General features: G+C 36.9%; 1 protein-coding gene across 7 annotated transcripts in view; it reads left to right on the top strand.

Annotated features, from left to right (window-relative positions):
* Positions 1 to 26,538, top strand: part of ATF7IP (activating transcription factor 7 interacting protein) — a 61,047-nt gene that overhangs the window by 28,741 nt on the left and 5,768 nt on the right. For 4 of the 7 annotated variants that reach the window (XM_083859734.1, XM_083859732.1, XM_083859733.1 and 1 more), the window contains exons 10-11: positions 107 to 174; positions 1,608 to 7,849. In XM_083859734.1, the coding sequence (XP_083715860.1) occupies positions 107 to 174; positions 1,608 to 3,053 (1,514 nt within the window). In that variant the 3' untranslated portion in view covers positions 3,054 to 7,849. Of the gene's footprint in view, positions 1 to 106; positions 175 to 1,607; positions 7,850 to 16,225; positions 16,305 to 21,914; positions 22,098 to 22,978; positions 23,165 to 25,402; positions 25,513 to 26,538 lie in introns of those variants that run through there. The other 3 variants (XM_083859735.1, XM_083859736.1, XM_083859731.1) reach the window with 3 other exon arrangements.

The raw sequence follows: 26,538 nt of genomic DNA, 5'->3' as shown, positions 1-26,538 counted from the left end.
TGAATGTTTAGTGTCAAACAATTTTAAATATTGCCTTTAAATATAATGGGTAGCAATAATTAGTACTGATGAGATACTGCAAATGAACAATTTCTTGACCCCTCAGAAAACCAGACAAGCAGGCCACCAACAGATACTTCGGCAAACAAGCGACCTGCTGAGGGAGCAACCCAGGTAGGCTGTTGATTGTTTCTATATAAATTTCTAAAGTTACAATCCACAGGAGATTTTCTTTACCTTTTTTGATTATAATGAAACAAGTTTAGTTTCTTTTGTGCTGTCCTTTCTAGTTTCTTTCAGTTTATATTTTTCTTCTTCTGATTCACTGTTGCTGGCAGCATAAACTTCTGATAGTTTTTTCAGAAGTTTTCTCATGGATTTTTGTAGATAGGCAAGTTGGTAAATCAGGACTAAAACTCGTCTGCTAAAACAGAGCTGGCATACAAAGAAAAGACTGCCCAATCTTTGTCTGAATGGCTTGAACTTACAGCTATAAATATTTTATAAATTATTGTAGTGCTCTCATTCCCATAGTTACCTGGAAGTTAAAACTGGAATTCTAATGTTTGATTGTCATAGATCATGGGAGGGAAAAAAAAAAAAAAAAGGAAAAGAAACCTTCTTCAGGAATAGCTACTTCATAATAAAGGATAACTTGCAATACTTCTGGATTCCTTGTCTAACATTCGTTGAACTTGCTTTGAAATTTAAAATTTGAAATTCTGCTGTTTAAAATTCTTCATTAATAATTTTCTGTCTGTCTATAGCTGTTTCACAAAGCACCTCATATTTAACTATTACTGTTAACCGGAAGTCATTTTATTAAGCGGAATAAAAATACTTTCTTCTAGACAACATTTCCAAATTCATTAATGTCTCAAGGTACAGTTAATCTAAATTGTATTTCAAAGCAAGAAGAAAATATACTGGACAATATTCTGTTTTTCACCTGCTGAAAGTAGTCTGGCAAAGGTAGCCAGTATTTTAGAGTATAAACTATGCCTCACTCTATCTTTCTATTAAGGCATTTCATAAAGAAAAGTTGTTTGGAACTTCACTTTTCAAAGATACCTGTGGATTATAGCTATTAAAAACCCTTGTCAGTACTTGATGTGTAGGAAATCCAGTACCATAATGTATGACAGTAGTACAGTTTTAAGGTTTAATTTTCAGGCACATATTTTGGAATTTTTCTTCAGTTAGAGCCTGAAACCTGGAAAAAAGTTAGAAAAACAGATTGTATGATAATGGTGTTTAGCAGTGGAAAGTGAGCTAAGAGGAGAGAAATAAAAGACATAGGACATTTTCTGGTTTTCAGTCTTCTGTTGTGTAGTGTTCTAGGTTTGCATTCTGTGAAATCAGTTAAAGATGTGTAATGCCATGGTTAAAAAAGGACCTGATGCATTTTAATTGGCTAATGAGATATGGAATTGACATGCCATTCATTTGAAAAATCCAGTTAATGCCACCTGCTTTTTGTTACGTAAAATCCAAAATACTGTGTATTACTCCACACTTCGCAGCTCTCAGATCAAAAAGTAGTTCTCTGTGTGCCGTATACCTGTGACATATTTGATGGTACAACTTTGATCAATTGTTTCGAAAAGCAGTTGAAACAGGAAGAGACCTCATCAGAAAATAAAGGAGCAGTAGGAGGAGCACAGAGGAATTTTTACTTCCCTGAGGATGTCCTCTTTGGCTTGGAGGAAGAGGAAGAGGATGCTAAGAGCATCAAAAACACCCACAAGCAGACTGGCTGGGCAGCTAACCTATTAAAACAGTGGCTGGCCAAAAATGGCAAGGATCCTAGCTTTGAATTGGTCTCAGTAAGTGAACTCAATGATATCTTAAGAGAGTTTTATTACACAATAAGAAATCATGATGGAAATACCTACAGTGTGGCAAGCTACAAGTCGATGCGTGCTGGCTTAAACCGGCATCTCAAAATGCCACCTTATAATCGTCAGATTTGCTTAATGAAGGACAAAGAGTTTGCTAGTGCAAACACGGTGTTTGTGAGTGTACTGAAGATGCTGCGCATGCAGGGAAAGGATGAGACTCGCCATCATCCTCCCATAGCTGCCAAGGACTTGCGTAAGATTAAGCAATCTGGTGTGCTGGGTTTGCACAGTCCCTTGGCACTCATCAACAAGGTGTGGTTTGATTTGCAGTTGCATTTTGCCAAGCGAGGGAGGGAAATTCTAAGAGATCTGGCTCCCGATGCATTTGTTGTTAAGAAGGATAAGAACGGGCGTCGATATGCTATGTTTAGATATCCTGGCAAAGGCAAAAATGGAGAAGATCCTCATAAAATGGGTAAAATGTATGATATGCCTGGGGACCCAAACTGTCCTGTTTTTTCCTTGGAACTTTATTTGTCCAAGTTGCCTCCAGAGCCCCCTGCCTTTTACCTGCACCCTCTAAAGCTAACATCAGAGCAAATGCAAGAACAGCCTGTCTGGTACAAAAGAGAACCAATGGGTGTGAACTACCTGGGTACCATGATGCCCAGGATAAGTGTGGCAGCCAAGCTCTCTCAGCGGTACACCAATCATTCTCTCCGAACTACCACCATCCAGCTTCTCTGTGAAGCGGGACTGGGGCCTAGGGAAATAATGGCAGTGACAGGCCATCGCTCCGAGTCTGCTATTAGGCACTACTGGGGATCTGCAGAGGTTTGCTACAGGGCTTGGTCAGATATAATGAAAAATAATGCCCCCAATTATCGATACAGCAAGATCCCAAATGAAGTGATAAAAGAATCAGAACCTGGTGTGTCCACCTCTTCTGTAAAATGTGTTGCTCTACAACAAAACAAAATTTTATTCCCGACAAAATCTGTGGTGCCACATGGCACTAACTCTGTGGCTTTAATCCCTGAGGGACACCCAGCTCTGAATTGCAAAAGCCCAGTTGGGTTGAATTGCAGTTCATCCAAGGTGTTTCTCCCCAAGAGCACGACCAGTGTGAACCTAACTGCCAGTCCTCTTCAAGGCTGTTGTAGCAAACCTGTCTTTATAAAGCATGCGATAAAACAAGAACCAATGACTTGATGCTTCTGTAATACAACTGATTTTAGATTAATTGCTAAAATGGAAAAAATTACCAGATTTTTTTTTTTTTACTTGGTCTACTAAGTAAATTTCTTATGGTCTAGTTCAGCATGAAGTATCCTGTTTGCACTCAAGATGGGAGCTATGGAGCAGAAATTTAAACAGAGCAGGGCTTGAAGTTTGTATGACTTTTTGTGGCAGCTGGGACCCTTCCAAGTGGCTGAGCAGAGCTATTTAAAAAACATTAAAGGGAGATATTGATTTCCACTAGCTGAATATATGCTCTCTTCACTGAGAGTGTGGCTTTGATATTTTGTGAAGAGTGCTATTTATCATACCATTTTGTGTGTAAGATGCTACACTGGCACTAGTGTAGCATCTTACAAATCAAAAACTTGATTACTGAAGAGCACCAAGAGTAGAAGCTGAATGAAATAGACACAGATGCACTACAAATATATACATATGCATGAAAACACCTGGAATTTCTTAACCACTGTCACCCTCTGTTCAAATTGTTATCAGACCTGCTTTTGACTGTGCCTTTATTTTCTTGTTTTTTAAGCCGCCTTCTAAATTGATTTTCTCTGTGAGCTGCAGATTGGCATTCCAGGTCTTTCCTTTCCTATTTAATACTTTTGGGTTAACATTCCAGTCATTCTGTTCTCCGAGGCCACTATTGATACGTGTGGTATTAAAATTGGGATCTCTTCAGTTGTGCTTGAAATGGGGAAGACATTCTCAAAAGAGCTGAAAACAATTTCTTGTTTAAGTGCCAGGTAATTAATGTTTGTGTTGTCTTTGTGCATAATTTGTGAGAGGTTTTTTTTTTTTGTATTTCCTCTCACCAATCCCCTTCATTACATGTCACATCATCTTTGCACTCTAGTGTTTGTCAATATATATAATTCCCAAGAAGTACATCTTGTTCTTTCCTACTGAACCCTGTCCAAATATTATTTTTGTTTTAACTTCTAAAGATTAGTAAACTGGTCCTGTCATTATCTTTTCCATAGATTTTTACAGCTTAGAAATTCTCAGCATAATGGATGTGAATAATTTTCATCACAGATTCTGACAAGAGATCTCCCTGTAAATAAAAATAGAAAACTGGTTATAGAATCACAGATTATGGTTGGTCCACTTTGGAAGAAGAAACAGTGTAGCTCTTAAAACTGTATTCCATTATATTAACAGTGAAATGGAAATTGCTTTGTCCTTTTCAAATGTGTTTACACACATGCACTTCATACTCACAGTTTATCACACTAAGGACTTCACTTGAAGTATTGACGTTGCTCAACAGTGGACAAAATAGAGGAAAATCCCAGCTGAAATGACAAATTGATAATGATAAACTCTTAATTCTGTGGAGAACTTCCTTGCTGGGATAGGCCTTCAAATTTTGAATGAGAGTTATCACTCTGTTACAGTGTATAGTCAATATAGAAACTGCTGTAGTCTGTACAGAGGACTTGATGCCTGAATTTTGGAGTTTTTATCTTGGCTGACAATATTTATTTTTGTGGCCTTGTATCAATTATTCATATTTACTGCATCAGTTTTCCAAAGTGTAAGACCAACACAGTGCTTCATTTTCTAAGGGATCATGGTAAAGGTTAAAAGATTTCAAAAGTTCTCTAGTGATCTTAAACTCATCTATGATCGAGATGGTTGATCAGATGTTATTGTTAATATAGAAATTACTTCTGCACAGTCCTACTTCCTTAGTAGAAGCCTTAATTCATTACATCAATGACTAGAGGAAAGAAAGCATGGATTTTGTCAAGCCTAAAGTAAATCAGTTAGAGATGGTAGAGAAATGATCCTTTCTAAAGGAAGAAGAAAAAGTAAAAAAACAAAGGGCAAACAGTTCTAAAAATATAGAACTGTGCCGGACTTATTCTAGGATATTTTAGGATAACATACATTTCCAAATCTTAGGGATTTATAGAATTAATAACTCAGGAAAACTGGCAAAAATAATTTCTAAATTTAATCTAAACTTTCACCAGGATGGGTATGTATTACTTACCCCCCCTCGCAAAAAATGTTCCCATCTTTGTCTCAGGTAGTTGCTTTTTCCAGCATATTGGCATTGAACATTTATTCTCCAGAAACAAGGAAAGTATATTGCTGGGAGATTATTCTGTGTTCCCTCTTGCTGCATTCTGTGGTCATACTGACCACATGCCCTGCTCTGGTTCTACCTGCATCTTGGGTTACTTAGTGCAACAGCAAATTGCTGATGCCTTCATTCTTCAACACAAATCTAGTCGGTGATTAAAATAGAAAAAGGGACTCTCTTGGCCAATGTCTCTCATTCTTTTTGGTTATCATTTGGCTGCTAACTTGACTTCCATTCTGCTGTTTTATAATTGAGTGTTTTTTGATTCTCATTTGTTAAATTCTAATTTTGTTGGCACCAACTATAATGTCCTCTTACTACATTCAGTTTGAACCTGATACTTCAAAGCTACTAACTGCAGTATTACTACCTTCAGGGTTTTGGTGTGGGAGAATTTTTTTTTAATGAGGAAGTATTCCTCATTTGGGCTAGAAGTATTATTGCTTCACAAGACCTGGGATTATTATTTACTAAGCTTTCTGGTAAACTTTGAATTATTTCAAATTAGTAGAACATCTTTCTAACCTTCCAGAACTGAAAAAATCCTTCTCCTGTTTCCCCTGTCACCTAAAGTGTTAAATGAATCTTTCCTACATGTATTTAATTTCTAGAAAAACTGAAGTAAAACAAATGCATATTTTGCAGCTTTTGTAAAGTCAATTTTGGCTGTGAGTACAGTGATATGGGGAGCAGGGAGCCAAATTTCAAGGTGGTATTGTTCATGGCAGTACAGGTTATGCTGTGTGAACATAATGAATTCTATCAAAATGGACATGAATTTTACTCCTCAGTTGCAGTATCAGCAGAGAACCTCAAACAGCAGGATAACAATGGTTTTGGGTTTTTTCCCATTATTTTTCCACTAGAAGCGAGCCTATTTGTGAACTAACAGTTTGAGTATAGTTTGTCTAAACGTGGATTTATACTTCAGCTGCAAATTTAATGCAAAATCACCAGTCATCATTTAAAATGCACTTTAAAAATCCAAATATAACAAATATTCTTGAAAAAATTTTATATGGTTCTTGAATTTTCTAATTAGATCTTCTCCTAAAATAAGACTGTTTCATTTCAGTTGCAAAAAAATTCCCAAAAACAAAACCAACCAAACAAAAACCCCCACCAAAACCCACCAAAACTAAACAAAAAACAAACGAATGAACATCACCGGCCCCCCACCTGCCCCAGCACTTACTCTAATTCAACTAAATTAATACTGACTGCTATGCTATTGATTTAATTTCACTTTCTTTGATGGAGAAGACCCTGAAAACAGTGGAGAATGACTGGTTCCTTATATAATGCTCGCATAAATTTAGTTTTGCACCTCATTTTCATAATTCAGCTTTGGTACTAGTGTTGTGAATATAGAACTTGTTTTCCTGTTAAGTTTGGAAATCTCAGCTGTTACTTTAAGGGGTAGTCTTAATTACTTTTTCTTTTTATGAAGTTGGCATGGTATCTTAAAGCATGTTAAATTTTCTTTGCTTATATGCACCTTCTCTGTACCATGTGAAGAGCTCCAGTGTGCACAGTGTCAAATACCTGAAGGCATTGGAAGGATGCTTTGAAATTGAATTTGTTCTTGGGTTTGTTGTGGTTTTAGTCTAGCACCTCCAGTTATCCTGAACTGAACTACTACTTTCAGTAGTTGCTTTTTAGGTCAATATAGTCAAAGTTTTCAGTATGCAGCTTGGGTATATGATTTTGCTGTATGACTGTGTCTTCTTTTCAGCCTTTCTCTCTCCTTCTTGCTCCACAAGGAGTGGCTGCAGGGATGTGGAAGGGGACATCTTACTACTTGTGTTAGTCTATCTTCTTCACCTTTATTCTGTGTACACAGAAATTCAAGGGCTCTTATTCGGTCGCAGTCATTTTACTAATGGCCGTTCCAGTGCCTCGGGTCCTTGAGTTGCATTTCTGAATGACAAGCACTTTTACTGTATTGGGGCAAATGTTACTGTTACAGAGGCAAAGGCATTTCTAATTATATAGCAAATCGTTAGAATGTTTTTAAAGTATTTTAGTGCAAATCCCCATTATAGATACAGGATTTATATATATTACATATAAATATAGCTATGGTATACTGAGAGAATCTATTAAAGCAGTTTTATTGCACTGTAACATAAAGTAACAGTGAACAAATTTTAACAGGGTTTGATGTGTTGAAAATGTCTGGCATAAGTCAATCTTCAAGAATGTTTGCATTGTATTTATTAAAACACTAGGTCAAGTGAATAGTCTTTTATTCCCTGTTCCCTACTTCATGTGCACCTTGTCCTCTTAAGGAGTAAATCTGTTTTTCAGTCTAAATTTCATCTGTGCATTTCACGTTGCAGCTACTATTAGCTTATTAAATAAAAGCTCACCACTGTCCTATTAATTTCCTATTGTTTCTGACATACCTTGATTTCTTTGGTTGAACTACAGTTTAAGCTATTTTGCTGACTGTTGGAAATTAATCTGGTAAACCATTAATAAAGTACATTTATAACTTCTATCTCTTTACTCTGCAATGTATAACAAACTTTATGAGTGTCTCTTGGGAAATAATGTGAGCAAAGTGGATATGTCAGCTTGCAATTTATAAGCAGCTATTAATTCTATGTTGTTGAAGCATTATTGATGAATATGTTTCTTGGATTTCATGGTTTTGTCACTCAAAATAAACATATAGTTATGTATGTAAAATGGGCTGCTTGACTTTTGTCTCTGACCCTGGGGTTATGTTCGGGTTGTTTAAAATGCCACTGGCTCTCATCTCTGAGGTGGAACCTTTGCCTGAGACTAATTAGAAAACTAAATTTTAAAGTACTTAGCAGGACATTTTGTAGCTGAATTGGATGGCTGTTTAAAGGAACACAGTTAAAGTGAATCCATTCTGATGTGACTTTTAAAGTGATTGTCTTTCCCTGCAACTGTATCTGTATTACTTAAACTATGCCCAAGTACTGAGAAAGCTTTTAATGGGTAAATATACTTGCATATTATAGGCTCAAATTTGTCATTTTGAGGCCAAAAAAATTGGGACAGATATTAAAACAATCTCACTGATTATGCCATTACTCCAGGCATGGATAATGGTATCCATTTTAAAAGCTACAGTAAACTAAACTGAAAACTAATATAAATATATTTACTGGTCAATAAGATGGCCATCCCACATGATACTGTTGGGAAAGTCAGTGAGTCTTGGGGAATTAAAGTAGATGTTTAACCTTCAAAGAGTAAGAACCAGTAAAGAGACATGTGTGTGTGTGCGCATGTATGTTTGTGTTTATTATATATCCTTTTAACTCTGATAAAGGAAAAGGGGAATCACAGCTGTAGAAAATCACTTCTAGCATCATGTCAAGTGTTTCTTTGTAACTTCTAATCAGGACTAGGATCGCTAGCATCTAAAACCAGCTATTCTGGCAACCAGTCTCTATTTGTGTTCTTGTTATTAAGGGTAGGTAGCCAAGCCGACATCTGCTCTTTGCACCAAAGAAATGAGAAGGGTATATAATACTTAGGGGTTACTATAACTGGTTATTAATTTTTTTCCCATGCTTGCATTGTTCTTGTTCTGTAGGAAGTGTTGCACAGTACCAGTTAAGGGTAAGGGGAATGGAGCAATCGTGAATGGAACACATAAAAGTGTTTCTGAGTACTACACTAGTATGTAACCACACACTATCAAAACGTGTATTGCAGCACTGTGAAATTTTGTATAAACTTTCATCTTAGTAAACTGCTTCCTTTATTACATTATCATTTTCCTTTTTATCTTGGTAAGAGAGAACAAATATATTTGGTACTTGGTTGAGTAGATTTTCGTGACATCTTTGTAAGGCGGGGACAATTACTTCAATTTTGTGGGAGCTACTGTATTGGAAAAAAATAACAGTTGAGGAGTGATAAATCTGACAATGAAACAGTCTGTGACTGAAAAATGCTTCAAAATGTATTAAAAAAGTTGTTTTCACAGCTGCTTAAAATCTGTAATTTTGTATACAGATGACTCAAAATGAAATATTGACCTTATAATTATGCATACACAGTATTGCTACCCTCTCTACATGCATCCCATTCCCAAGATGTATTTTTAACATCACTCTCCAAAATTTAAGATTGATTTTGCTATTATATAACGCCCTGGTGCGTCAGGTATTGTTGCGGAGGTGTAATGCTTTATGAAATGTCTGGTTTGCAACCTCCAGATTTTTTTCTAGTGTGTTATACTAGAAACTATTAATAAAATTGTCTGCACTGTGTCAGTGTGCCATACATATTCTTCAGAATTTTGTTCTTTACTACCCAGAAATTATTTTTTTATTTTGCAGTGTATTTTTTTCATTGTTGCATTTTTCCCCTTAATTTTTCACTTTTACATACTGAAATGTTCCTTTATGAAAAGCAGGTGGCATTACAATCAACAACCTTGTTATCTCTTAGTGATGAACTGAACTATGGTGTTATATAATACCAAAATATTTTAAATCATGTAAATCGTGTGTGTGTAGAGAAGTACATATTGAGAAATTTCTCCAAAATACTAATTTGTAGCTTTTGCGTTTTCATTTGGTATAATACATGTGCATGTTGTTGAGCTGTTCCTTTTGAGCTTTACAGGTTTCTTTCCAGTTTTCTACAATAGTTTGCCATTGGTGTATACGTGCTGTAGTGTTTGAACTTCTTCTGTTTTAAATGTCACAATTGCAGTTATGGGAGATAACCTCTTTTCTCAATGTCACGTCTACCAATATGTGGTTTGGTCCTTAAACTGTCTCCCTCCTTACCTTTGTTTTCCTTGTGGTATTGGAATACAAAAAAATTGTGGGGATGGGTCTCTGTTACAAAAAGCTTTCTCTTTCTTTTCAAAATTGAAAATTATGAATCAACTTAATTTGCAGCAGTAATGAGCTGAAAAAGTTGCTGGATAGCAAAGCTGAGGTAATATTGTTTCTCCCACTCCAGTGTATTTTACAACACTGTAAAATGGTCACTGCAAGTGGAAAAACACATATAATGATGCTAGCCTGTCTCAATGTCCCTACTTTTCTAGAGGGAGATGAGGAAACTGCTTCAGAATCACTTGAATACCAGACAGCCCTTCATTTTATTGCGAGGCTGATGACCTTCTGCTTCCCCTTTATTAATATACTGTTTGCTAGTGTGTAGATTAATTATTTGATATTGCAGTCAGTGACATAGGAGATGTTATGATATTTTTCCAATAGAAGGAAAAAAGTTCCTAATTTTAAAACATTGGCATTGGTTTTATTGCAAATCTTAATTGTAACGTCAAGTTCAGGTGACCCTGTATTTATCCATTTTGACAAGTTTTGTGATTTTTATTACCTCTAAGAACTCCTTTTCTATTATACTTACTGTTTAAATTTCTTTAATATCATATGACACTGGTTTTAGAAAGTCAATGTCTAATTATTTTCTTTTTCAAGGAAAACTGTATTATTGCTGCTTTTTCCTAGCAATTATCCCCATAAGTATATCTTATTTTTCAGTCGATCTATTTCTCAGTACTTTCTTCCATTCTTAAAAAGACTTTAGTGGCTGGGATTGGAAGAAAGCAGATACTATGTTGTCTATGCATATGCAGTAGAAAATACGTGAAATTGTGAGCATAGGTAATTTTTACTGGTTCTTTGTAGAAAACCCTGAATTGAAGTGTAATTACTAAAATATGAATAGAGATTTTGTGTAGTTAATTAAAAACAAGTCTTGTTTCTAGTCGTTTTCATGGTCAAGAAAATCTGAAAGTGTTTTAAGCAAAAGTTTTGCAGTTAGTAGAACACTTAGAAATACTAATTTCTAATATGAAGTAGGAAAAAATGCACAAATTTGAATAGTTGCATTCATTTTATGCATACTTTTCGTTGTTTTAACTTCCATATTCACTATAAAGCAGTTTTCATGTAACTGATAAAGAGGAATTTAGAAGAGGTTATGATGTCTATTTCAGGACTCGACAGGTTTCACTCAGATACTTGAAAGGGATGAGTGTTTACACTTTCAGTTTTGCCATTTCTTCTAAGGTCTTTTAGTTGTTGCTTTCACAAGTTCTGTGTTTGCCATTAAAATGCTTTGTCTTCACACTTGCCAAGTTAGATGCTTGCCTGAGGCATCTGACACAGGAACAGATTGTTTCATGTTGGTAATTGCAGTAGGTGTGTAGAAGACCTCGCAGGCTAAAGCAGCTGGGGCAGAGGGGCTGCAATTTGACAAGGTTTTCTTTAAAAAACGCACTTTTCAAAACAGATGAAGATTGTAAATGTGAAGGGCCTTCTCATCAGTGGGCTGTTTCAGGAAAAATGCACAACACTGGGAATAGCAAAGTAACTTTGCAATACACTTATCCCATCCTTCCATATTTATGGTGGTGCAGGCTCAGTTGCTGCATGGCTTGTTATTTTCTTTTCCCCTGCTACCTTTCTTCTTCCTCCTGCTTCCTTTTTTCACCTTTGTTTCTGCTCTTAGTCATACCTTGCAGTCCTCTCCCTCCACTTCACTTTGTGTTTTGCCTTTCAATTCCAAGTGACGTGTTGTCTTGGGCTGGAGCTACACTAGATTTCGGTATGAAATGTTCAGTTACAGGTCACATTGCTTTTATGCAAAACATTTTAATTGCAATTTGAAGTGCACCTACCAGCTGAAGACTAAATGTGACCATATTAAAACCGCAAAGTCAGGAAAAGATGAAGTCTTGTATTTTTCTTACTTTCTTTCTAAATTTTTTTTACGTATCTATTTAAAACTCTGTCATTTCAGAGTGGGATTTGTTAGGTTGACTTTTTAATTCCATTTCTAATTCACTTCTTTTATTCCACTGTTTTGTGTTAAAGCTGTTACACTGCTGACTGCCCTATGAAAGGAGAGATACTTAAGCTGAGGCAGCTCAGATACAGTTGTGATTAACTGGAGGGTTCTGTTCATGATGTTGCTTCTTCCAGGCTATACAAGCTTTGCTCACCTGCTGTGATAACACGGGTCCAAAATAGCAATGTAAATGACAATATTTTGGAGGATTTCTACTTACTTGGAATTTAAAGGCACATATTTTAAGATACATGAGCTGTAAAAGAATGGAAAAGGGGATTTGGTAGTTTACATTTCTCTTAAATCTCAATGTAAACTTTTTTTGCTAGATTACTAGAAATTGCCCAGATGCTGTTTTAAGAAATCAGTTTTAAGTTTGGTAAAAGCTTCTGTTTGATATGGAGACGGGTGCACTGGTTGTGACAAATGATGACAGTCTGGCTTGTGGGATTGTGATTTTGTTTGCTTTGGTTGCGTTTGTTTGATTTTGTGTTTGGTTTGTGTTTATAACTGCAACATTTAAAATATATACAGATCACTTTATATTGCTGTGGCTGTTTTGTTTCTATTTCAGCTTATTTGTATTCTAAGGTGTGTGAATCCTTTGTTACTAAGACTTGCTAGGCAATATGTGAACTAAACCATCAGGCATATGTTTGAGGTTCTTGTTAAATGGTTTTAATTATTTCACTAATGTGGCTGCACTGATAGAAAGGTGTTAAGATGGCTTAATCTGTTCTTCTGCAAAAAGCAGCTGAAGCACTTTCATATTGTTGGCTTCCTGTGTTTGGAGATAGCTAAAAAGTGATAGCACACCAGAATGCTTTGACTACACTTTTCTGCTTTACCAGTTTCTACCCAAATGCTTGCTGAAATCTAGTATTAGGAACTGAAAGACTTGTTCTCTTGTTTCAGTTTTTGACACAAACAGAAGTGTTGTTCATATATGACTGAAAGCCCAGTGCTAGGGCTCCCTCTTGACTTCATCGGGGCTGCAAGCATTCTGAAGTTGGGTTCTAATTTTGCTCAGAGCAGCACGTCTGAATCTCCATTTCTAATGTGTAATGTGGCAATCTTCTCCAAAGAATCCTATTCCCTTCTTTTTAAGGAAGAAAGGAGCTGTCGTTTCTCTTTAGTCTGTCCTCAAATATAGCTCTGTTGTAAACTGAAGTTTTCACAAGTCCTTGTACTACAAAAATTTCCCTGAGAGAATTTCTGGGTAAAATAGTCACTGTACTAAAAAAAGGTTGGTTTTATTTTCTTGTTTGGTTGGGCACAGGGTTTTCTGAAAACTATTACTTGCATTTCACAGAGATGATGCCCTGTAGTCAAATTTGTAGGTCTTAACCATTCTGGTGGTGTCAGTACTCCAGAAACATCTGGGATAAGGTGATAAAGTTGCTCTCTCAGATCATGAGATACCTAATTTTACCATGGGAAAGTAGTGTTGACCCGTCCTCTTAACACCTGATTGCCAGTTCCTCCTAAATTTCCTTTTCATTCTTGAATTTGCGATATCTACAAGTATCTGAACTGTGTGTGCCAACACTATGGGATACAGAAATGGATACTACCCCTCCTCCTTATGAGTGTAGGTGGATGCTGCAAATAGTCAAAATCGTGACCTTTATGATAGGCATAATGAGCAGTCTGTTTTGTGTGGGAATACTCTGCCTACATGCTCCTCTAGGTAGGAAACACAATGTTCAGCCCTTTTGGTTTTTCAAGTTTCCTTAAGATTTTTCTGAACCCCTAAATTTCATTTGAAGGAAATACATGGTTGGTGAAGTCAGGGAGTCTAGCTGGGGAGGCTGGGGATACAGGACTTCATGGTGTGCTGTGAATTGAGTACAGCATCTGCTGGGAGTAGCTGGAATGTGTGTCTTGGAACCAGGACTGGGGGTGTATCCAGAGCTCTGCTCAAAGGCTGCCCTAAAGATCTATCTGCAGCTGCTAAGGTGGGTTGAAGAAAAAGCCTAACTACTTCTGGATGGCTCCTGTTGAGGACATTGCTGTCCAGGGTCATTTAATAAAAAACTTCGAATAGTGTAGCTGCCCAAGAGGTCTTTCTTCCTGAGAATTGCATATATGAGACATTGTTGGCTGAGTCGATTTAATAGTTGCCTGTTTAATTAACTCAAGATTTTGGCCTTTCATACACATCAAAATAAAGAAATGCATGCTGTGACACTTGCTGACTTGGAAATTCAAGGAACTTTCTCAATTGGCACAGTTAAGTAGGGCTTCAAAACAGTTAGCTGTCATACGGAGTATTTTTCTAAGGATTTTGATTTCCTTGCAGAGGAAGAATTGAAAGGAAATTATTTCAGACTAATGTATTTTTTTAGTGGAAAGAAATAAATAGCTTGATATTAGTTTTTTTTTCTTTCTCTAGTTCCTTTTAAATCTCCCTCTCCATTTTTCAATCTGCTTTATCCTGGCAGAGAGAGCCATGGTTCAAAATACACAATACATGGTTCAAAATTGTTGGCTGGGAAAATCATCCAGTTGGAAATAAATTTCTCTTGACTTAATGCAAATCAATTTATCATTGATTATTTTAATATGCCTTTTTCTTAAGCTTCAAGTGGTTAAATCAGCTCGTCATACTAAGAAACCTGAAGCTAGAAAGTATTTTAAATAGCAACACTCAACAGAAGAATTCCATAGTTAATAATTCTGAAATACATTTCTCTATTTATAGGAAAGATGAGTTCCTGTAAGAGATCTCTATCACCTGTGAACATAAGTAGTTAGATATTTCTTACTTAAATTTGGTATTGTATTTTATTAGCAGAATTTCATCAGTGGCAGCATCAGAACTTAAAGGCAAAAAGAAACCAGGTTGTATTAATGGATAATAAAGAGAACTGTCATGTCAGGCACTCCAAATTCAGTGACTGATAGTCCAGGCAGCTTCCACTTGCATTTAATAATCATACGTAGATACCTCTTTTTGCCTCTCCTCAGAACCCTGTCTGTGTGAGAATTGCCTTCCAGACCTCTTAAAAGGCTTAGTTTTACCCAAATGAAAGGTCATAGAGCAGATAATCTCAATGCGTAGGCTTTGTGCATCTGTCGCCATCTGACTGCACAGAAAAATCTCTAATATTCCTAGGGTGTATCATGTCAGCATTTGTACAGACTGTGTACAAATGGTACAAAACTTATGGTTTTTTCCATGTTAATTACTCAAAGATTTTTGATAATTATGTTTTTGTAACTCTTTGTCCTAAGGAAACTTGTTGATTCTAATCCATAAATCTTAGTTCAGTCCAACAATAAGTGATAATCTCTTCCACAAAACAACAACAAAAAGAAGAAACCTCAACTAATTTTTGTAGCAAGTTTAAGGAAGTAGAAACTCATAATCATGATTTTTTTTCTAGAAAGTACCTTTAAAACCACAGAAATATATAAGACCTCCACCATATTTTTCTCATCACCTAATGAAAATGTCAGTGATCTCCAGAGTCTGACCGGCCAAGGGACAGCAGTTAATCTAGAAGATAAATCTTGTTTGGTGGTCTTCTAGGGCTTTTTGTTAAAACATTTAACCTGAGCAATAGCTTAAAAGATCCCTTTATGCTCTCTAAAGGGAAGGTTAAAAATAGGTTTGTATATAGAATGATAAATGCTAAGCTTTGTCATAATGGGTGAGAATACAGTAATGAAATTACTGAATACAATTGGAGTTTTCTGATAGCTTTTTGATGTGTTTTGTAAGCATACAAATTCCATGTAGCTTTCCCTTTTTTTAATGTGAAGTCAGTGTCTTTATAAGTACACAGGCAAAGCTGTCTCAAGATAAGTAATATATTGCCCTGATGACTGCTCTGTCAGAAAGTTATGCCATTACGGATGAAAGGACAGATTACAACCAGATTAAAATGTTAGTTCATAGTTGAAATATACTTTATAACAGCAAATTGTTATGCATTTACCTGTAAAACAGCAATATGCTACTATTCATCAGGGGTTCTTACTCTTTACAAAGCTGAAAATACTTCAATACTTGTTATTGCAATACAGTTTTTTGCTTATTGACCATTTTTCAAGTCCTGAGATACTCGCCTGAAATTACCTTCTCTTCCTCATTTCATCAGTTCCTTTCTAATAAGTATCAATTCTGAGACTTCTCCTTCTGAATGTTCAGTGTGTCCCTTTTCCACCTGTGTTCCCTGGATTTGCTTTTGCAAAACAAAGGAGTTTTGTCTTTCAGAGCGGGAAATTCACAGGAAATGAATCAGGAGGTGTCATTGATCTTACACTGGATGAAGAGGATGACAGCTGTTCTCAAGGTGGGTGAAAAATACTTTCCTAGCTGCAGGGATAATTGAGCTATAAGTGTTATTTCATCCTGTGAACGGCAGAAAGAAATGGACTTCTGTTTCTGCTTAGTCTATTTTCTTCAGTGTTTCTGTTAGATAGGACTCTGGTTAAAAAAATTCTGTTAGGTGTTAAATGAAATAAATTTTGCTTACAGTCTTAAAGAGTTTTACCATTCCTTTACTTTAAGCATTAGTGCTATCTGTGCTTAAATACCTCAGGCTTGGGGAGTAATTTGTGATGCTTGAGTTCTTGATGATCTTTCCAAAAGTTCTTCTAGATGTATTTATTTGTTCTGTTTACTGATAATAATTAAAGGCCTTTTAAATTCTACATTTGATATTTAGGCATTAGAGTATTACAGCTTCTAATCTTTTGTTTAACTAACACTTTGTGTGCAAGAGTTTAAAGACCAAATGCAAACTGTTGCTTGCTTTAGGACTGTATGCTAAGAGCAGAGTAAATACAGTTGTGCTCTTATGTACTTTGGCAGTTCAGATGCACTTTGTCATTTAAAAGAACACATTTCCTTTTATATAAATCATGTGTAAATGTAGGCCAGTCTAATTATAGTTAGCATTGGATTAGTGAAGAATGATAGTACTTAACAGAAGTAAAGAGTCTCTATGTAAGACCTTGTATTGTGCTGTCATTTTCATTGGAAAAAAATCATATTTCTACTATTGGAGGTAAAATTTCCATTCTCTCAGGTCTCTAAATGCATGTCCCTGTGCTACATTCTCAAGTCCAGCCATCAAGAAGTTTGATTCCTCTGGACAACCTTGATAAGTTATTTCTCTAGCTTGTGCATTCAAGTTCTACGCAAACATTCTTAATAGCTTATTGCCTTGCGTTTGTATTACACAAATGTAGAAAATCATTTTGGCATGTGGTAGCATTTCTTCCAGAAAGAAATGAGAAAGAAATCATAGAGTTATAGAATAGTTTGTTTTGGAAAGGATCTTTAAGGTGTTCTCATTACAATCCCCCCTGCCAAGGGCAGGGACACCTCCCATTAGACCAGGTTGCTTAAAGCCCCATCCAGCCTGGCCTTGAACAGTTCCATGTGATGTTATTACCAAAAAGGGAGTGTGTGATGTACACAAGTATTAGGGAAGCATGATGCAATTCATATAGCTGAGTGTCTGGTTCTCTTATCAGTACAGGATATGTGATGCACAGTGAATTGAGTATGAGCCAACAGTGGGTTCTCATTTAAATTTAATTATTCCCCCAAACTGACACTAGTGGAACCACAGCTGAAATAGAGTGTTCAGTTTTGGCTCCCTCTTCTTCGAGCTCTAAAGAGTTGTGGTAGCACTGGAGAGGCCCCCACTGATGATGTCAGGATGATGAGGGCCTGGAGTGCATGACCTGTCATAAGAGATCAATAGACCAGGGTGTTTGGTGAAAAGCTAAGCAAGAGACAATGTAAGAGCAGCCTACAGCTACTTGGAGGATATTTACAAAAATGATAGAGCAGAACTCTCTTCAGTAGTTCCAGATGATATATTAAGGGGCAGTGGCCATGACGTTCAACTTGAGGAGGCAAGAAGTCACCATAGTGCTGCACAGAGGGATGGTAGAAAGTGTCTTCTTGAATCTTTTTGAGATTCACCAGGGCAAAACCACAGATCATTTGAATAAGTTATTGACAGTCCAGCTTCAACAAGAAATTGGACTGCATAGCCACCAGAGGTCCTTTTCAACCAGGATTTTGACTTGACGAGCTGAGTGGCAGAATAGCTGAGGCAATCACGTTTTTATCACTGTCATCTCTTCTGAGGGTTAGTTCTCAAAAAGATAAAAAGATGGTTACCTTGGGACTGTGCAAGCCTGTCAGGTAAGGTTATCCTCCTCAGTCCTGTTTAATATTCTGTAAAAGACACCCAGCAGATAGATTAAAATGGATTTGCGTTTCATAGAATCATTTTAAAGTGGCATGTCACAGTATTGTAATATATTTCAGCTAATATTTTTCTATCTAAAAGTTTCTAAAAATAACCTTTTCCAGAAAGCTTTTTTCTTCCTAATTGCATTAAGTAGATGTTCACCTCACAATGGCTATAAAGGATCAATACCACAGTTGCACATACAACTGCAAGACTGCTTCTCTGGGTAGGAGTGCTACAGAATCATAGCTCCACTGCAGCTTAATTCTTCCTTAGTTTTTTGGGGGTTTTTTGGAGTTTGAGCCAGTATCTTAAAATTTATGCAGTGGGATATTCTGAGATTCTTTCCCCTTAGTTGTAAGGTCTTGGAATATTGTCCTTCCATTAGGAGAAAGGTTAGTGGAGTACTTCTGTGCTGGGTTAGCTCCTGTGTGTCTCTTCACTGCAAAGCAGAAGCTGATAGTATGAAGCCAATGTAGATTAGTTCAAGTTTAGAATTTGTGTGAGAAGTCAGTGGCTTTTTATATAAGCTGTAGAAACATGGGAAACTCTAATAAAACCTTGAGTTTCACCATGCAGTGAGAACACAGCACTAGGATTTTTGACCAACTTTCTCAGGAATGTAGTCTGATAACTTCAAGGTTAAACAGAGGAAGAGTACACTTGTAACAATTTTTGCATGATCATAAGCATCTGTAGACTTTTGACCAATTTTTTTTTTTGCTGCACTTTGTTTACAGCAAATGTGGAGCAGATTTTATTTTCTCCTGGATTTACACAACCTCAGGAGAGAAAATACTTGCAGCCTTATGGTGTTTCCTGCAGGAATATTAGCTCAATACTAATTCAAATTGAAGAGCAACACTTACATTGTGTTGTTAGGAACACTCAGTTCCTGATTATTTTCTTTACAGCATTGTCACTCATGTAAAAAGTAAACCTAATTCTGTTACTTGTAAAAGGTATTTAAATAGATTATAATATCTACTAATATCTAATAACATCTTCTGATTTGTGCAAAAATTATTAATGAAAGTGGTGTGTAATTTTTGAGAAACCATGATAAGAGTAATTAGATACTTTTCTGTCTGCAAGTATCTTGCCATACTTGCACTTTGGGCCTTACTGGCCTTTTTATAAAAGGATTATAAAATTATTTTGTATGAGTATTGAAACAATTAATAGATTTAGTCTAAAGTGGGTCTGTAGTCTAAGAAAGATATGTAAATGTACTCTTAAAATAAAACAGCTATGTTCTGCTTTTTTATTATTGTGTAGGGAAAAACATTAAATACATAGTATTTTTTATTTTATGAGGTTTTATCTGATTAACAAATCTATAGATCTCTGGATAATTTTTTTCATATTCTTGAACATACCTGTGGCATGCTTGCTGTTCTGTAATCCATCTATACCAGTTATGAACTAGAACACTGTTCAAAACTCCTTTGTGCTGTAATTACAGTGTTGTAGACTGTTTCTGGCATGAAAGCTAGTCCCTCTCTCTGTTTTGTGTATTAAATCAGTAGTTTTTCTTACATCTCCAGTAGTAACAATTTCCGGTTTTTGCTCATTTCTATATTTTTCTGTTTCCTCTAGGTCCACATGTGCTAGTAATACGATGCTGTGTTCATTTAATATTTGAAACTGTTCCATAATGACTTTTAACCTTAGTCCTGTGCTTACTACATACCCAGTCTTCCCCGCTGTTTTTTTTTACTTAGCCTTTGCCATTTTTTTCCATTTATTTAATGATGTCTAGTTAGTTATCTGACATCATTTCCTGTGGGTGGTGCAACACTGACCTAGTTTCTAGTCATGGAATGTCATCAGGGCTCTCCTTGATTTGTCAAGGGTAAATGAACTTGCTCTGTCTGAAATTAAAAACAAAATTTGAAATGCCCTCACATTTTTCCAGACTGTCATCTTTCCTTGAACCACATTTACAGCACTAGGGTGTAAAGGTTTTTGCTTGTTGGATTGTAAGTGCATCTTTTAAGTCATGACTAAGAATGCACTCACATCACTGAAATTATTCAGTGGTAGTTGAGATGTGCTTCAGTCTGTAAATATTTGAAGTAAACAGATGTATGCATCTCTGTAGGAATCTCTTCAGAGTCAAGTAGTTTATTGAACACTAGGAGATCTCTCACAATTATGGACAATAAAAGAAGCTTGAACCAATCACAAGGCCTATTAGTTGATCAAAGAGCAGGAAGGATCTCACCTTTTGTTATCAAAATAGGCATCCCTTCATTGCTCCTTTTATAGACTTTAGGGGGGAAAAAAAAAGAACATCATCCAATGGCTTCAGTGAAGTAGCTTGGTTGTTGAGTCTACAGAAAGACAATATGGCCTGCAGTTCATACTGTGGGTTTTTTTTGAGGTCTTGAATTTGGGGATATGGTCTGAGGGTGATTATGCTGGGGCTGGGTTGATGGCTGGACTAGATGATCTTGAAGGTCTCTTCCAACCTTGATGATTCTGTGATTCTTAATTGTGTTTCATAGAATCGTACAGCAGTTTGTGAAGGGCACTGCCACTTCAAGCTGTTAGCAGCTAGTGTGAAACACATCAAAATAGTGAGACCATCAAAATAGTCTCAAACTGCTAAAAACCCCAACACTTTGAGCTATGCCAGTATTAAACCTGTTCTTAACGCTTGAAATCTAGCTGGTGTACTTAACAGAACATTTTAAATGTGGTCCTCATTTTATTGTTATATTTTCTCAAGAGTAAAATGAGTATTTACACATTTTCATCTTTATACTCTATGCTCTTTTACTAAACTAGTGGCTGATGCATGTACAGTTTTATTAGGGAAAAATCCTTTTAAATGACTGCCCTTAAAATCTACTCTTTTATCTTGTGTTTTTTAGTTCTTCAGGGATGCCTCCTTTGCCCATTACTGCTTTAATGTCCAGATGAAAGCTTCTCAATTCTTCTTTATTCAACTTGTGCAAAGTCTTGATTAGATACAGACTTGCACTGTAATGAATATTTTATGTAGTCACAAATGAACTAAATCAGGAAAAGGTATTGCTGTAGTAAACTACAGATACAGGCAATATTTGGTCAGTATCACAAGTCAGTAAGTCATGTTGAGGGAGGGTGTCAGTGTGATAAAACAAAATTTCTTTTTAAAGTTTTCTATAAATTAGAAAGCAATTTCCCCTTTTTTAAGTAAATATGAAAATTCAAAATAGCAGCAAGAGGACTGACTAATAGATTGAACAAAGGAAAGAGTCAGCAAATAAAAAGATGTAAACATCAAAGGTAGACAAGACTTATTTAGGGAACAAAATTTGAGTACTGCAGTGTTTAGGCCTTTAAAGGTTTTAGGGGTTTTTTTTAATAGAAATTTTTAAAGACTTTGGCAGTGTTCCATTGAATTTGAGTTTCCAAATTGCTCTGAAATATGTGGACTTCATGATAATAGAATAAAACATTGTGGAGTATGTCTGGACAGGAGAGATTGCAGTGATGAAAGCAAGTAGAATTGAATGAGTTTTCTGCAGATTTGTTTGCATAAGCAAAAAAGGTCAGAGAAATGTCATGCTTGGAATATCCTCACCAGTCTGTAAATGGGAGAGGAAAGAAAGGATTGTAAACCTCTGTGATGCTTGAAACTGTGATTTAGAAATGAAAATTTTTGTTTGCTATTGGCTATATCTTTTGTTTGTTTCAAAGCAGATGGCAAAAAGCAGAAGCAGAACCAGAGCCAGGCACCTGTGACAGGATTGAGCATACCCACCCAGCCCTTGACTCGACCCCTGCAGCCTTTGCCACCCTTGCAGCCAAGCCCTTTGCAGCAGCCAGGTGTGCCAACAAGTGGCCCTTCCCAGACCACCATCCATGTATTACCATCCACAGGTAACTCACATCAGGGTGGGAGTGCAGTGGCTGGGTTTTTTTCTTGAATTTGACTGCTGTGTTCTACATGGTGCTGATCTTTAAAATGAATATTCAGAATGTTTGAGTCACTTCATAATCTTTCATTCTAGTCAGTTTCCCATAACAATTTTTTTTTTTAAACTGATGAAGGGGAATGATAGTACTATTGATTTGGAAAGAATTCAGGATCAATTTAATTCCATGGAGAGGAAGAAATCCTGCTAAGGATGGTCATGGAAATTATTAAATATACTATTGTTAGTAAAAGTGAAGGAGAAGAGACCTGTACCTTCTTAAAGTAATGGGGGAAAAACATTATTAGCATCCCTCCTGTGTCTGTCCCTGTGCACTTGGCAGTTAATTCTTTTGGCAGAGGGAATGGCAAGGCTGACATTGAAGTTCTAGCCCTAGTTAGATATTACTTTGTAGTGTGATTATGTTTTTCCCTTTCTAAAGAAACATGGATCCTCTTGTTTTTTTTCTTTCATTCTTTTTCTGTATATGACTGCTGAACATTAGTTGGCATTGGAATTATCTTATGACAGCTGCGTTCTTCAGACTGGTGGATTTTATATTCTTCCACTGTCCTTACACACAGGACCTTTGCAGGGAGTGGGGGAGATATTATATTTATCTTTTCTGTTAGGAAGCTGTATCTATATTGACTTGAATATTTCAGGTGAAAATACTGTTTGGGCTGTTTTCACTTTTCTTGCAGTACCCAAAGCAGACAGTGACAGTTTTTATTTTACATGGCTCAGATGAGTCAGTTTTCCAAAGGAGATGTACATGCTGGAATAGGCATATGGCTTTGAGTCATGGAATTCAGATTTAGGGTGTGCTCTGTCTTTTTTTTTCAGCATCAACAACAGTGAATGTAACTCATCGGCCCATGGCTCCAGCTGTTCCCAAGCTTCCTATACCAAGAACCCCTACTAACCATCAGGTGGTCTATACCACTATTCCTGCACCACCAGCTCAGAATCCTGGAAGAGGAGCTGTCATGACCAGCCCAGGCTTAAGGCCAGTCACCCCACAGACTGGAGGTAGGGAATTGTCCCTTCCATGTGCTTCTTACCGTGACAGAGCTTGTTATGTTCTACCTGATGGATGTGGCATTCAGGTTTTTGATTTGGGTTTGTTGTTTGGTCTTTTTACAATACTGGTCCTAGTTAAAGAGGTTAGGGGTTTTTTTCCCATCTTACAGACTAGAGAAAATTCTAAGAAATACTAAGAAAATCCACTTGCAGCTATGTCAATAAGGAAAAATTGGATTTAAGTCATCCCAGGCTCTAGCTCTGCCAATTAGGCATTTGTGGTTGATATGCCCCATACTTTACAATGCACTGGAAAGTAATGTGACAAGCACCACTGTTCTGAGAAAGATAGAGACTATTTTTTTTATTATGGCAGAATTTTAAAGCATACTTACGTAGAAAATCATGTTTGATTTCCTGTCTAAAAGTTACATTTCTGTTAGGCACGCTAATGTAATTCCTTAACAATCTCTGACGTCCTGTGCTCAGCAAATTTTCTTCCTTTCTCAAGATCTGAAGAGATGAAATTTCTCACTGGATGTATCAGAAATTGATACATGCTTGAGTTTCCTTGAGTAGATATGTGGACAAGTTCCCCTTGACTTTGCAAATGCATGACTGATACTTTCTGCTAGCAGCAAACTCATTTTCTGAAATGAGTAATAGACGTCAAAAATAAAGAACTTAAATGATATTTTGTTAGAAAGTGGTAGATTTTAACTGTCTTTTTTTCTTGCTCCCCACAATTTCTACACTATGGTTATTTTAACACCTTTATGTTTAACATAAATTCCCCTGTTTTATGAGTATGTGCCTATTTTTGTGATGTCCTGGTGTAGTGATACTGCTACTGATGTATATCGGTTTATATTATCATTGCAACAGCCTTTAGTGCCAGTAGCAGATGCTTCTTGAGTAAGATTGCTGCACTTTGTCTTTGAAAAATTGACTGGGTTGTGAGAACCCATCCAAAGTGTTTTGCAAGTTGCAGTTTTGTACTTCTGCCTCAAGTGAATAGTATCCGTACCTACAAGTGATGGTGTGTTTGTATCTTATGTCTTATTAAGACATTTCTGACCATCTTCAGATGGTTCTAATTTCCTGAGACAGAACTAAACCAGCATATCTTACTGGGTTCTCATAGAGGAGAAGTAGCCAGGTCAGGTGACTATTTATCCCACAGGAGTTCACCCATCTTCATCAGCTTCTTGAAGAGATTCCAGTAAGAAAAAGATACAAAGCACATACCCAGTGTTTAGCACTTTATAATTAAAGCATTACAATTCAGCACTCTGAGCTCCCTGCCTTGGACTTGCAGATTGCACCATCTTCTGACACTCATCTCCTATGGATTGTAGCTTCATGAGCGTTTATCAAGAGAAGACATTGCCATACAATAGCTGTGGTTTCCTGATAATGTGTTGTTCTGTGAGTTTGTCTTCTGGAGTATTAGAATGCTTCAGTCTCACACAAGTGTGGAACTAGAGTGTTGTAGAGATTGCTCCAAATCTTGTATTTCTAGACAGAAATTGAGGGACAACCTGGACAATCCATAACAATGTGCAAAAGCTTTGAGTTCACAGAACATACATGTTCCAACAGTGAATAGATCAAGTGTTACTTAGAGAATTAAATGTGGTATAAAATGAATGAAAACTTGGTAGCTTGCAAGAGTTTTGGATAGTATTTACAAAGCTATAGAAACTGTCGAGTTTATTCCTGCCAAGCAGGTCAGTTTGCTGTAGGAATGACTGAAATGGTGATGCCTGTGAGTAGTGCCCATCATAAAGTCTGTTCTGTGAGGGAGGACAAGCTTCTTGGACAGTGACTTACCTTTTTTTGCTTTCAGTGCCATCCGCAGCACAGCCTTCTGAGTGGATAACATTGTGCTTCAGTAGCATGTCTCTTTTCCTTTCTGAATCCCAAAATGATGCAATTGTTCTTTTCATATTTAAGCTCCCTGTATCTCCCACGCTTCTCCTCCTTACCCATTTCTTTCATGCTACAAAGTGCTAAAACAACATTCTGTCCCCTCTGCAAACACAAGCACTTGCTCTCTCTCACTTTTATAGCTTCAGAATATGGGAGGTGATTTTGTTGTTACGCAGCGCTTCATCAATCTGCTGGCAGCTGGAGTTCATCTGAAATTTAGCTTCATCCAGCTGAACCAAGGAGTTGGTTTTCCAAGGTTCTGTTTAGCTGCATGTAAGTACTGAATACTCACAGTGTTCGTTGTGCTCCTTGCAGGTGTGACTGTGCGAATGCCTCAGACAACCTACGTGGTGAACAACGGGCTGGCTCTGGGCTCTGGAGCTCCTCAGCTCACGGTGCATCATCGACCACCACAAGCACACACTGTGAGTGGGGCTTTCCAGTCACCCAATGCAATGTACTGCCTTGTCTCTGCACGCTGCTCTTAGTGTGAGCTGCAGAACAGTGAAATGCCTTCTTGGCACTTCTCAGCCAGTTCACATACATGGCACCACCAGTCACCCACAGCAACTCCTGCCCAGAATGAGAATGGTAAAAGCTGTGCAATCTGTTAGCTCACCCTGGCCTTCTCCAAATTACCAAGAGAACATACTGAAAATTAGTGCATGAGTTGTCTGTGGGTGACTCATGGAGTCAAGGGTACAGAAGAACTGCAAGTAAAATGTTTAGTCATGGTTTGGCTATGAATTGGGTGACCAGTTTTCAGTACAGCTGTTTGCAGAACTGAAGTAGGAGAACAAGGCACAGACCAAATCTCCAAGGTTGTCAACTCCAGAGGTTTTTAGTCAATGTTGAGGGTGATTACTTCTGCATCACTTAAAACCCCTTTTGGTAAGAATTCAAGAATTTTCTCTGACTCATTTAATATAATTTCAAATATGTTGCTTGTACACTCACTGTTGGGCAATCACTTTACTTATGGTGTCCTGAAATGATAAATATATTACCAAGAAGATGGCTTACCATCCTTTCATCTAGACACCATCAACTTAATGCACTCTCCAGTGATAAATAATGAGAATAAATTGAGCAAATACCACATAGAACACTTAAGATGCCAAAAACTACACCAGATGCCAGCCTGAAAGATCTCAGGCTCAAAGCACTGTAACCCCATTCCTAAATTCATCTTAACTAATATAAATGAGAGACCTAGGACTGTTTTTGCTGTATAAAAAAGAAGTATCACTGGAAAGACACATTTGTACCCTCATTTCAAAATTTTGCGGGAAGTGAGGCTGAGCTTTTGTGATCAATTTAAGGTGATACAATCTATGTGGCACCATTACCCTTTCTTTCTTTTGTGACTGAATACCTGTCTGTAGAAAAGATGATGAGCTGTCAGTTTAATGCCCTGCCTGGGGTGTCAGGTGCTGTGGGAACAGGAGCGC

This window comes from Zosterops lateralis (genome assembly GCF_965231275.1).
Source record: "Zosterops lateralis genome assembly, chromosome: 4".
Taxonomy (NCBI): Eukaryota; Metazoa; Chordata; class Aves; order Passeriformes; family Zosteropidae; genus Zosterops; species Zosterops lateralis.
The sequence above is the reverse complement of the archived record's forward strand: the minus strand, read 5'-3'. Positions and strand labels throughout refer to the sequence as shown.